Consider the following 13,782-nt stretch of genomic DNA (forward strand, 5'->3'; position numbering starts at 1 on the left):
GAAAGTAAAACTACAAAAGTAAAGGGTAACCTATGATCAGGAAAAGAGCTCATGGACATGAAGCAGTTTGCTATTCGGGTAAGGTATAGAGCAGAGTCCATTCAGGACTGGATTCACATTACAGCAGAATACGAAATGTTTTTCAATGTGAATGCAGTCAACCTGATTACCCAAACGTGCCAAAAGCTCTTGGCTCCATAGAGGTCTGTTATCCAATTAGGTGCCAAAACCAGCCAATTTTGTATCACCCAATTATTCAAGAATGACTATGGCAATGACTATGACTGAAATGGCAACATTTCAGTAGGCTCTTCCATACTGTGAGCTTGTGTTCAATACAACAGGTTTGCTTTTACATCCCGTGTATTCCTTAGAGCAACTCAGCCTCTTCAAGATTTATCATAATCACACCTTTGTTTCTCCAGCAAGCCTATCTTCAGAACCTCTTAGGGCTTAGTCACACACCAGGTGCACTGATGTAGCCTTAATGCAAAGACAACTGTTCCCTACGTGCCTGGTTCACACAATACAAGTGTGTTTCAACACACTATTGTGCAAAGACTTGAATTAAGTGTTTTTAGTTGCTGAGGTTTGTAAAAATCTGGAGTTTATTATTAAATTGGACCAATGCTCCAGGGTTTACAAAAAGCTCTGTGCACAATCTTGCTGGGGTGAAGGGAGCACAATAGGATAAAATGCTGCAATGCAAAGAGGCCGAGTAAGCTCAGGCACCAAATGGTGAACCGTGGGACTTTCTAAAGTGCCCTACACTCCGATTAGTCAGAGGGGGCAATAGCAAAGAGCAGCTGAAGTAGCAGATAAAATAGGGGTAAACACCTTTAGAGCACATTCAAACAAAACTACAGATCTATCTTGTAATTTTTTTCTATTTTAAAGCAAGCAGAGTAGCTTTAAAAGGATAAGTTCAACTTTGGGAAGATATTACACCCATTTTTGGGGTGGAACATGCAACACGTTCCCAACTGCTGCAGTTGCGGTCCGATTCCCCCCCCTCCGTGACGGCAGGACAGGGGAAAAGTTCCCCCGATACGAGCGGTCACTTTTTGAAAACCGCACGGCTGCGTGGTGCTCCGCCCAGTTACGTCATTTAATCACAGTTCTGTAAATGAACGAACTACAAGTACTGACATCCTTTGCAGATGTTGGCTTGTAATTCTCAATGATTTACCACGGTGCTGTTAAGTACAGTGGTAGTTCATGAAATCGTCCTGTCAGTGAGAAACTGCCTGCCCATACGGTGGCAGACAGCTTACACTTAGTCTGCTGGAGTCCTGCATGGTGCAATGCATTCCAAAAGAAAAAAAAAAAAAAACTATTCTAGAATTATAGTATATGCACTTTTTTTTACCTGCAGAAAAATGGGCATTTATCATTTTTAAAAAGTAAACTTCTACTTTGGGATAACATTGGAGAATTGGTCCACAAAGTCTAAGGGGAGCAGCTGCATACCCTCAATGATTTTATCCCACATAAGCATCTTGAAAATTGCAAGTCCAGAGATAAAGGAGGGTGTGTTAGGGGGGAGAAGGAGGAAAAAAAAAAAAAAAACTAGGAAATAATATCCAAGCACAATGGCATGATCAGGGCAGAGACTGGAAATATTGTATAACACTTGTAATTTCTTTCTTGTTTCCAGAAAGCCGCAGCACAGCACTAAGCAAAACAAGGATTGGGATCTAACGTGACCCCCATAACCCACGCTGTTGACCTTCAAAGTCATAAAAGGCACAGCAACTTTTGTTATTTGCACTGCACAGTATTTTTTTGCTGTTCGAATAGAACAGCAATTTTTTGTTATTAGCACTTTATTGTAGCGCGATATCACTTCATATATTTATTGATTTTACGTGTAGTGATTCACCACTTTGATATTGCAGCCACAATATTTTTTGATACTTAAATACTTTATTTAATTTAGTTGCGCTGATATACATTACACCTTTTTAGTATAAAAGGCACATTGCCATTCTGCTGACTGAAACAACTGAAATGGGAACAGCTTTTATTTATTGGAATAGTAAAGTGACATGGTTTTAGTGTGCAGCACATGAAAAGGCGGCACTGAATGGTCATAATCCTGTCCTAGTACTACCCTTTCCAAGCATGCATCAAGGCACAAAAAAAAAAAAAAAAAAAAAAAAAAAAGAAGAAAAAAGGCTGCTGCAGTGGAAAGACATGGAAAACATCCTCCAGAAGGTGAGCTTGAGGACATCTTCAATACTGGACTATGGAAATTATTTAAGACAATAGTTACATTTAGTGTCATCTAGGAATAAAGCAAACCCAAGAATGTTACCTTCTTGTAAGCATTGCACATAAGTAAACAATATATATCATTTGTATGATGGTGAACCACCAAGGTGATCCTGTGGAATCCAAACACCTAACTAATGAGAAATGAGCTGTAAAACCTATACGTTTGCTTGACTAAAGCATGAACAGGTAAAACAGACCAGCTTTCACTCAATACTACAGGAGCCATTTGTGAAATTTACAGCTCAGACATAACTGACTAAACTGCAAAATGGGCATTATTTATTACTATGTGTGAAGAATGAACTACACATAGTTGCTAGATTTTCCTTTCATTCCTCCATATTGCACTGCTTAAATAGGGGACATCTGATTCTTCAGCCAACAGTCCTTCCTTTAAAGACCCCAATACACAAGGACCAACATCATCTTCCAGCTCTTGCCCACTCTGCATAAAAACACATTCCAAACCTATTAGTGGAGAATAAAAAACTAAATTGTAACGCAATAAATGATTTAAAATATATTAGGGGCATTTACAAAAATAGTCCGGTATTATGGATGACAACAAATGTGGTGCCCATGATAAAATGGCTTTTAAATTTGTTAAGCTGCCTTACAGATACGGCATACAGAAACAGATAGCAAGGCTTTTAAACACCCTGTTTCCCTCACAACTATCTGTAAAAGATTTTACAGAAGTATAAACTAATGCACAACAGTAAATCAACACTAATTTGTAAAGAATGGGGCATAACGCAAGTAGTGTAGTGGATCCTACAGCAGCCAATCAGAAAATTATTCCTAAGCATCAGTCAATTTGATGAAAGTCAGCTTCTGATTGGATGTTATGAGCTACAGCCCACCACCATTTTTGCACTATGCACAGAATTTTCAACCAGCAAAATACAAATTACTACAAGGACTTGCATTCTTAAAAAGACAAGTCAGCTCAAAACTTGCATTCTGGCTCTAGTTAGAAGTAGTGTGTTGAGTCACACCTAGATTCTGAAATACCCAACTGTGTCATTTTTCTAGTACATTATACAGATTATACATATCATGTGTTTCGCAGCTACTTTATCTATTGTTCCAGTGTTAAAGGGATCAGGGGTGACCTAGTAGTGAATTCCCACAGTAACTGCTTACAGACTAGCCAGCAACCTCCAAGCACAAGTGCACTATTTAGCTCTTTCTCCACGTGTAGTCTGCAGGTGGAGATGAACATATACCCCAGGAACGTGTTCCTGTAACATACAAAACACTGCCAATTCTAGGGAGCCGTCTGTACCACAGGCCCCAAGTCAAGCTCTACATGATGTGTCAGCCACACAGCCTCGGAGGTGGTCTCATTGTCTTCTACAGGTCGGATAGGAGCAGCCAGGTTTCTGAAGTCATGCTTAAGCTTAAAGCTTACGATCACTCTTCCTTTTTCTTGCAGTGGGGTAACCTTTATAAATACTCCCACTTTATTGGCCTTCCTGAAGGCGACAACACTGCAGAAAATAAACCAATGTTAGATACAGAATACAAATTCAAGACTGAATGTAAAGCATAATAATTTTTAGGAAAGGCTGAACAACATGTGACCAGTGGATCATCATATTTGACAGTCAAGATTATTTTAACATGTCCACTTACTCTGGGTCATCTTGGAAATCCTGCGGCTCTGCCAATTCATCATACTCTGCAGCAGCATCTTTGCCAGACAGGAGCAGCTCCTTTGTAGGCACAACCACCTGCAAATGGCAAAAAAAGGCTGTAATATGCATTTCTGTATACCAACAGAATCTACCATATGCACCTCAATCGCCATGTTCAAATTCAAAATGCAGTCCTCCCTATAGTTAGGTTCACACTTGAGCTTCTTGAAGGGAGTTTTGGAGCCTTTTTTAATGCATATTTGTTCAAGCGTTTTTCAGGCTTGACCTTTTTTTTGGTTTTCCCCAAAAGAGAAACTAGTGACTATGGGAAGAAAATTCAATAAATTGCACGAATTACGCACTCTATGTGTATTTTTTTGGCTCTCCCATTATAGACCATAGGTACCAAAAACACACGACTCAGCACTAAGGTGTGAATGGGCACCGGGGATCTATTGGGAATCCTATACAGAGCGTTAAAGCACTTCTAGAAAAGTTATTTACATCACTCAGGTGTAAACTGAACCTAAAAGGAAAGGCAGCCAACTTAATCCCTCTGCCCTCATTACCAACTCTTCTGATTTGAAGAATGAAGCTGGCTCAAAGATCTCCAGCATTTGAACTTTCTGCCAATGTTAGACGCCTGGTTCCCTGCTGTGCACTGTGGTTCCTTCTGCCAGCAGCTGTGTCTTGTAGTGACATAAGGGCTGGCAGAGAAAAATCAAAGTGCAGCAGGGGTGGGGAGGGGTGTCAACATCTGACACTCCTAGAACTACTGAATACAAAAGAGCTTTAGGGGGCTTTGCCCTTTAACCCAGAAAAGTGCAGAGGTATGGGAAGCAGGACAGGCTAAACTCTAGCCACAAGGAAGGATTAGAACCATTTTCAAAATTAATCAAATAAACTGACACCCCAAAAAAATAAAATAAAAACACAACAACAACGCTTAAAGCGGTAGTATCCCGCTTTTTGACACTTTTACCTACAGGTAAGCCTATAATAAGGCTTACCTGTAGGTACAAATAATATCTCCTAAACCGGAATGGTTTAGGAGATATTTACAGTGCATGCAGCCGCTCGCGCGAGCGGCGCATGCGCTCTGAAGGTCCGGGGGGACCTTCAATTAGTTTGCCGGGAGCTTGCGGGAGTGACGTCATCGCGGCTCAGGCCAATCATCGCACCGCAGCCGTCTCTTCCGGCCAATCACCGCACCGGAGCCGCCGAACCCGGAAGAGACGGCGAGGGATCATGGCTGCGCCCGCAGCGATGTTCGGGGGTCCGTGTCGGGGCTTCGTTCTAAGGTAAGTTACACATAATGGGCTAGTATGCGATGCATACTAGCTCATTATGCCTTTGTCTTGCAGGGTTTTTTTTATTTTTTTTTATTTTTTAGGGTTTACAACCGCTTTAACGGGGGGAGGGGGGGGGTATTTATCCTTTACCCACTGTAACAAATGCTTTCACTGCAGGGTATTGCCATAGCGGCACAATAATAAGTGAAGGGAAACCCCCCCCCCCGTGGGAGACATTCTAAATTTTATGCAAAAAAAAAAAAAGGATTTTTAAATGCCATTACCACATATTTACCTTTGAGTACAAGTTACAGTATTAAAAAAAACTAAAAGTTGTTCGGTAAAGAGTATACCTTAGCGGTACTGTTGATGTCATGGGCATCCCCCTCTTCACATGGCATTAGCGTCACATGCGTGAGGTTCTCCACGGGGTTAGTCAGAGTCAGCAGAACCTGGCTCTCCTGCAACACAAATTTATGTCATCACCAGAACAAAAATTTCACTTACAGAAGGGTTTTATAGTGGATGTAAACCTCAGACATGAAATATGAAGAAATCATATACCTCTATAGTTTGTACTAGTCTCAATTAAGAACACTAAGTGTCATTCTGTTTGCAGCCTCTTTCCTCTGCTATTTGCATTAGTCACTTCTGACAAGTTTGCCTGACACCAAGAGAAAAATGATGACAGGGAAGGGACCATCAAGCTGATGGACAGCCTCAGTTCCTGTGTGAAGGGGGGGGTGCGCGAGTATCCCTTTCTTTCTTCCAATCCGCTTTGAGCGCTCTCCTTAGATGAGCAGATGCTTGTAAGGGCAGAGGAGACATGAGGGGTCTAATAGACTAAAGATCTCCCCATAAAGCATAAAGAGTACCAGTCATTGCCTATAGCGGTCAGAAGGGATATTTACATTCCTTGTGACAGCAATAAAAAGTGATCAAGAAAAAACAAAACAAAATTAAAGAAAAGTGTAAAAATTAAATAGTTACATTTTTTTTAATAGCACTATACCTATGGCAGTTAGCTCGCGTAATAAAGAGTTGTGAATGGCAAGCCAGAGAACCTATAAAACCTTGTCGGAATTTACATTTAGTTTTGAGGCTCCCAGGTAAACATGTGAAGCAGACACCTGGAGCTGCCTCTGTCCAGAGTGCAGCTTACTACACAGTACAGTACACAGATATACTGCCCCACTGGACCAGTTTTTTTCCTGTGGGACATTACATCTGCGTATCGCTTTGTGCTGGGACAGCGCATTTCCTGCACGGAGACGAGGGTCTCACCAAAAGTCTAAGGTCCCATACTAATGATCAGGACCCAGAAAATACCGGTTCTGGGAACCCCTTTACTGTAATAGCCTCCGATTGGCTGTCCCAGAGATCACACACTGTGAAGCCCACCCATGTCTCTCTCTGTGAATGGAGGGGAGAGTTACATTGGGGTTGATTTACTAAAGGCAAGAAGACTGTGCACTTTGCACAGTACAGTAGCTCCAGAGCTTAATAAAATGAGGTAAAAAACTTTACTGTGCAAAGAATACCCAATCACGTGCAAAGGAAATGAGAGAGGGGGGAAAAAAAAATAAAAAAAATAAAAAAAACACAGCATTTTTGCTTGCACACGATTAGATAATGGAAGTCAGCAGACTGATTTACTAAGCTCTGGCGCAACTGCACTTTGCAAAGTGCCCAGTCCATTTGGCTTTAGTAAATCAACCCCATTGCATCTTTCTCTCTCCTTGCAGAGAAAAATAAATAAATTACAGGATAATAAATAAAAAATGCCTAGATCCAATGTTTGAGCTAGATCGGAGCCAGGACTAGTGTTTAAAGGGTCAAAAGGTCAGTATATTTTGGACAGGATTTTTTTTTTTTTTTTTTTACCACTTGCCGACCGCCGCAAGTAGATATACTGCGGCGGTCAGCCCCTCACAGGCAAAGTGACGTATATAAACGTCACTAGCCTGTGAGGCTCTGGGGAGCGAGCGCGCGCCGCCGGAGGCACGGACCGACCCCCCCCCGCGCGCGCGTGTGACCGGCGCACCCTAAGTCCGCCGGTCACTCTGTGATCGTCGCTGCAGAGGGAGAAAGTCAGGCGGCTAGTGTAAACAAGCCGCCTGTCATTCTCTCGTGTAGAAACACTGATCATACGGTTCTACTATGTAGGACCATTGATCATTGTTCCTACAGCTCAAGCCTCAGCCAATCACAGTTCGAATCACGCCCCTAGGGACACACACAGCCCCTCCCTCTCAAATAAAGTTAACCCCTTCACTACCAGTGTATTTTTACAGTAACAGTGCATATGTATAGCACTGATTACTGCAGTAATGTCACTGGTAACCCCAAAAGCGTCAAAAATGTCAGTCAAGGGTCTGATTTGTCCGCCGCAATGTCGCAGTAGTGCAAAAAAAAAAAAAATGCACAGGTGATCAAATACCACCAAAAGAAAGCTCTGTTTGTGGAAAAAAAAAAAAAAAAAAAGGACGCCAAATTCGTTTAGGTACAGCGTCGCACGACCGCGCAATTGTCCGTTAAAGTCACGCAGTGCCGAATCGCAAAATACCCCCTGGTCAGGAAGGGGGTAAAATCTTCCGGGGCTTAAGTGGTTAATGTTTAAAATTAGTATCAGTGTGTTTTAGATAGGATAAAAATAAAAAAATGTGCACTATTGTTTCTGGGCTGTACTACGGGTACAAACACATGTCAAAGTTGTGCTTAGGCATTAAGATATGTTTTACTTATAGGTGCAAAGGGGTTAAAAGAGGCAAAATATGCTTTAGGTATATTAGCTACATGGTTACCGGGGCTTGTTAATGCAAGCTTTTTGGTGCTCAATTAAGCCAGCAACAGTAAAAATGCCTGGTCAAACATTTTAAAGAGGAACTTCGTCTGGCTTTTGAGGAAAATAAAAGTCAGCAGCTACAAGTACTGTAGCTGCTGACTTTTAAGAAACGCATGCTTACTAGCCCATGGGGTCCAGCGCTGTCTTCCAAGCACCAAATTTTTTGCAAGGCTTCTATTCCTTCGCATCTCCATGCTGCATTTGGAAAGAAGCTTCCCCCTACTGCACATCTAAGATCATGGACTGCAGGCAGACAGATTCTGTAGCTTTTGTGACCTGTATTCCAGGTGTTTGCATGTGGGGAAAATGTGCCAAGGGTAATTTATCATGATCTAGGCAAGGGCTAAGGAAGTGGGAGCAAGTACAACTAAAATAAGGTACCCCATTCCCAAAAAAAAAAAAAAAAAAAAAAAAAAAAAAAAAAAAAAAAGAAGGATTTCTAACATTTTGGTGAAGGAAGAGAATGATGCAGAGTTATTTTTGAGTGAAGGTCTGCTTTAAAGCATAAGGCTTAACAAGTATTGACAGGAATTCTTGGGATTCCCCCACTGGCAGAGAACAGCTGATTCACAGCAGAGATACAAGCAGTATCTCTGCACACTCAGTAGCTCACATTGACAAAAGAAGGATGTGCATATTTTTCCCCACTATGTGCAATAGCGATTTTTTTTTTTTGATTTTTTTTTGGTATTAAGTGGTCTTCCCTCCCAATTTTCCAGTTTGGAAAATTTTATTATAAGCTCTAACAAGAAGGGCCCTCCCTCTGGTTCCTCCTGTATTGAACTATATTGTAACTGTACTGACTACCCTCATTTCATAAAGCTCTGCGCAACTGTTGGTGCTAAACAAATCCTGTATAATAATAAATAAATAAATACATACAGAAAAAAAAAAAAAAATCAAAGCAATACGGACCTTCATGTTGCGCAAGTTTGGAATTGACATAATCCTCACTTCTGGCACATAGCTCCTGCATAAATCAATGATTGTCAACAAATTAGGATGATAGACATTACTACTTCAGGCCTATAGAATTACAGTAAAGCAAAATTCGGTGTGGGGAGAGCTTTATTTAATTTTACATTTTTTCAAATTATTTATAAAGTATAAAAGGTATGACAGTCAGTAATGTTTGTACAGACATGAAAAAATAGTCATAGAAATGCCATGAATGCGGGAACAATTGGAAGCTTTGCGTGTGTGAAAAGCAAGGCTCAGTAAGTCCACTCTCACAGTCTACATTTTTCAGATGAGATAACCTCTGAGATATGTAGTAATAATATCTTGTAGTTGGAGAAAGGGTAGGATTGGGTGTCAGACACAAGGTAGAAATGAGGAGGAAGGAAGGAAGGAAGGAGGGGGGGGGGGGGGGGGGAATAGGGAAAAAAAAAAAAAAAAAGGGGGTGAGAGGGGGAGGAAAGGACATTTGGGCTGTTAATGGTACACACTGTATCCCACTAGAGCTGGGATATCAGGGTTTCAATTTCCAGGGTGATCTAGTAGGGTTTTACCTTCATCAGAGTATATAAACATGTTCCAATAAGACCAAGTTTTAGTATACTGTTCCCTTCTATTTTGTGTTGTCAAAACCAGGTCTTCTAAGGTATTTAACATTCCTGACTTTATTGAGCCACATGGCAATGGAAGGTGGGCTAGTGCTCTTCCAGCAGGGACTTATACAGGCTTTTGCAGCATTAAGTAGGTGGCACAGGATCAAATTCTTGTATTGGTGGGATTTGCATGCAGTGTAACAAGAAGAAGGCAGGATCCTCTGGAATTGGGAAGTCAGTACATGTCTGGGTGATCTTTCGTACTTCCCTCCCATATTGTTGGAGTTTGGGACAGCTCCAGAAAACATGGAGTATGGTCCCCGGCTCCTCTCGGCACCACCAGCAACGATCCGAGGCCTCCAGAAAATATTTGCAAAGGACCGTCAGAGTGTAATACCAGTGGGTCAACAGTTTGTAGTTTGTTTCGTGCATGCAAGTGCAGATGGACAACCTCAAGGTATTGTCCCTCGCTTCTCTTGAGGGGATAAAGCACACCTGGTCCAAATGGACCAGTCTGGGGAATAATGGCTATAAGTCTGGAGGCGAGTAGTTTGGTGAAAAGCTTCAAGTTAGCATTGGGTAGGGAGATTGGTCTGTAACTGCCGCAGGTAGAGGAATGCTTACCCGCTTTCGGAAAACAGAGATATGGGCCAGTAGGGCTTCTGTGGTGAAGGACGACTGTCCCAAATTGTTAAAACAATTTAAGCATCTATAGGCACAGTAAGGAGTGAAGAGTTTTGTAATACTGAATAGTAAAACTGTCCAGGCCGGGGGCTTTTCCAGATTTGGTAGATTTATTGCTGTCTGCAATTCCTCTAATGAGATAGAGGCCTCAAGGGCCTATCTTTCAGGTGAAGTGAGACGCGCAAGTAGTGTGGAAGAGAGGTAGGTGTCTATGGAGGAAGCAGGAGTCGGAACCATGGAGAGATTATATAGGGATGAATAGTATTCCCTAAAGATACACAAAATATCTTTCGGCAGAAAGTGTTTGGGGAGCACTTTATTTCTGTCTTAATAAGAAATCTGGAAAGCTTTTTATCTCCCACGAGATATCAGGCTTTTCTCTGGTTCAGGGTCTCTTGCCAACAACACTGCACAAAATAAAATTTCTTTATAGCCAATACTGACCTGGCAATTCAGGGCTAAATACATAGAAGCGTTTCATTTACAAAGAACTTTTTCACTGTAACCAGTCTAAAAAACGTCAAACTGATATTATACACAATTATTTTCGAGCTAGGTTTTCAGATACTTACACTGCCACCAGTTGAATCTTAAATTTAATAGATGTAGGGTTAAATTCTGGTTTGCTCAGATTATGCTCACATTTCTGGAAGACAAAACACATTTAATCACACTCCATTCTTCTAGGGACTCTCCTCCCTTCCATTTTAGGATTAACTACCAGGACTGACATACCCGGCATCGGAGAGATCGCTTGATAAGGAGATGTTTGTGGCGAGGGTGAAGCTGAGAGGCACAGATGGGCTGGAAGTCGGGCTGTAACAGGCGCTGGTCCAGTGTAGTAACTAAAACAAAAAAAGTATAATGTGACAATCTTTTTGTATGACGTACTAAAGATGGTGAGCAGTGGATTGGATGAGGAAGCCACCACTATAGAGTCAGCATTTACACAAAAACTAGGACAACAGAGATGCTGTCACTTTACCCATTCAGAGCAGGGTAACAGTGTCTGCTGATAGGCCTTTCCCCAGCAAGTAATAATCCCCAATCCACACTCCCTAACCAGAGTAAGCCCTAGGCGCTGTTGCAGCTTACCCAATGAGATGAAGTTACTTTCCTTCCCCCGTTTGAAAGTGTTAGCGACTGGTAATAGAGAGAAGGCTCGGATGGAGGAGTAGAGACTGGCGAGTACAGCTTGATGGGGGAGGGCTATCAGCAGGCACTGTCGCTTTGTCCTAAACGGACAGCAGGCAAAAAGCTAAATACACTATGGTAAATCATGCCTGACAATAGATTTCTAATTCGGTCCAGCCACTTTTGTGCTAAAAGTCTGCTAGACAGTATAGCCAGGAGGGTGACACCACTTTCCTCGTTGGTGGGTTTCTTCTCATTATACCACTGTATTCCTTACTGAGAAGGCACTTGCTCCTGTATATGAATACATTTGGTATATTTCGCTGTCCCCAACCCTCTAAATGCAAATGTTGCTGTAAAGTAAAAGACTGCACCTCTGCAGAATTATCCCCCATGGTGTGTCTGCACCAAAACTAGCACAGCTTCCAAATGTTGGCCAATGACAATATCTGATTATTGAGCCCAATATTCTCCTAAACATGCCACCATCTAGGAAAATTGTTACCTTCAGTTAGATTGATCGGTCTGGTGTAATAGTCTTCAGGGAGAGGCTCCACTTCATCCACTGCTTGTGCTGGCTCAATCTTTATCTCCTTCTGATCTTCCCCTTCTTTCAGACTGGAAAGAGAATATTCCACATGAACTATTACCTTGTAACTGCCAATGACAACAGAAGCTGTAATAATTACGTTTACTAAAGTGATTTGAGATAAAAGAAAAAAAATAAAATAAATAAAATAAAAATAGGAGAGTGGCTGCAGGAGCAGGAACACATTACATGGTCCACCCTAAAAACAGGTGGAACGTGTAACATGTTCCTAGAGGTAAAGTTATCCTTCAAGTCTCATTTATCCTAGAAATGAATAAAAAGAAAAAACCCTGCAATATGTTCCAATTTTCCCCCACTTTGCTCGAAAATGTGTTTATATTTTTTGAGTAGGTCCCCTCTTTTCCTACTCTGAGACCCAAATGGGCAAGAAGTGAAATATCTTAAAATAGGGGCACAGCTATATATAAAAAAAAAAAAAATATTGACACTTTGGTCCCAATTTTGACATTTTCACTTAGGGGTGTACTCACTTTTCATGCCGGCTGTTTAAACATGAATGGCTGCATGTTGAGGTATTTTTAGGGGGACAGCAAATTTTACACTGTTATACGAGCTGAACACTCACTGCTTTACTGTAGCAAAGTGTCATTTCTTCAGTGTTGCCACATGCAAAAATATAATAAAATATTTACAAAAACGTGAGGGGTGTACTCACTTTTGTGAACTACACTATATATAATATAGTTTTTTTTCTTTTTATAGATATAAAAAAAACTAATTTTCAAGTGCATTCTGAATTTTCGTTATCGGTACCAAAATTTTTAATTTCAGTGCACCGCTATTAGATTACCTTGGAAAATGTGCACAGTATACAACAGTTCAGTACTTACGTCAGCCCAGATAGGGGTGTGATGGGAACTCCTGGTCTTTGACGCTGGAGCCTTGTACCACGGCCATACTTGTCCTGTAAGTGGCAGATACTTTTAGTGGCACAGCATCTGAACAAGTGACATTAAAGTATGATAACCATGCAAGACAAGCCGTGTCAAGATTTAAAAAAAAAAAAAAAAGCATTCTCTGAAGCAGAGATGGTTATCGTTGAAATATTAGAATAAAGCTGTATGTTGGTCATTGCTTTGGTGCTGATAGTAAGCTCTGAGACATGAGAAGGCCTGGAACTTACCGCTACATGAATAGTGTGTTGCTGTATAGTAGTTCCAACATTAACCAGAATGCAATTAAAGGCAAAAAACAAGAGAGTGACAGTCAGACAAAAGAACTAACATTGCTGAAGACATATGGGTTCATCAAGCTATTAAGCACTTTAAAGGAGAACTCCCTCCTACGATGATGAAGTCAATAGTTATTACTTATTATCTAGCTCTCTTACCCAGTGATTTAGGACAGCCTTTCCTAAACAGAACATTTTCCAACATGTCCTTTTGACAGTAGTTGATTAACCGACTTGCATCATGCAGGAGAGCCTACACACTGTTCGAAATTTGGCCGGTCCCTGCAAAATTGGCAGAATTTCAGTGTATTGTCCGCTCAACTCCCACCACCCAGCATAACAAATGGAAATACTGGGAGTGGGAAGGCAGTTGGGTGAGTGATCCGATACCTGACTGGTTAGTTACCACATTGGCTCAACCAGTAATGGGGATCGGGGTAAGCTGCACTGCAGATAGAACTTCAGGGAGTTCTGCTTTGAACTTTAATTGTTCCACAATGTTGGCAGTTAAAGAGGTCAGTGAGGGCTTGTTTTAAAGATAATAATCAAAGACTTGAATTGTCATTGCCTTGACACAGC

The 13,782-nt window shown here is 41.3% G+C and overlaps 1 protein-coding gene across 2 annotated transcripts in view; it reads right to left on the reverse strand.

Annotated features, from left to right (window-relative positions):
• Positions 1 to 3,066: 3,066 nt before the first annotated feature.
• Positions 3,067 to 13,782, reverse strand: part of DCTN4 (dynactin subunit 4) — a 28,849-nt gene continuing 18,133 nt past the window's right edge. The window contains exons 6-14 of one of the 2 annotated variants that reach the window (XM_082252708.1): positions 13,156 to 13,176; positions 12,863 to 12,936; positions 11,928 to 12,040; positions 11,024 to 11,133; positions 10,861 to 10,934; positions 8,970 to 9,024; positions 5,563 to 5,670; positions 3,916 to 4,013; positions 3,067 to 3,770 (exon numbers count right to left, since the gene is read on the reverse strand). In XM_082252708.1, coding sequence (XP_082108834.1) covers positions 3,548 to 3,770; positions 3,916 to 4,013; positions 5,563 to 5,670; positions 8,970 to 9,024; positions 10,861 to 10,934; positions 11,024 to 11,133; positions 11,928 to 12,040; positions 12,863 to 12,936; positions 13,156 to 13,176 — 876 coding nt within the window. In that variant the 3' untranslated portion in view covers positions 3,067 to 3,547. The remainder of the gene's footprint in view (positions 3,771 to 3,915; positions 4,014 to 5,562; positions 5,671 to 8,969; positions 9,025 to 10,860; positions 10,935 to 11,023; positions 11,134 to 11,927; positions 12,041 to 12,862; positions 12,937 to 13,155; positions 13,177 to 13,782) is intronic. The other variant, XM_082252709.1, reaches the window with a different exon arrangement.

This window comes from Pelophylax lessonae, assembly GCF_965119305.1.
Source record: "Pelophylax lessonae genome assembly, chromosome: 4".
Lineage (NCBI taxonomy): Eukaryota > Metazoa > Chordata > Amphibia > Anura > Ranidae > Pelophylax > Pelophylax lessonae.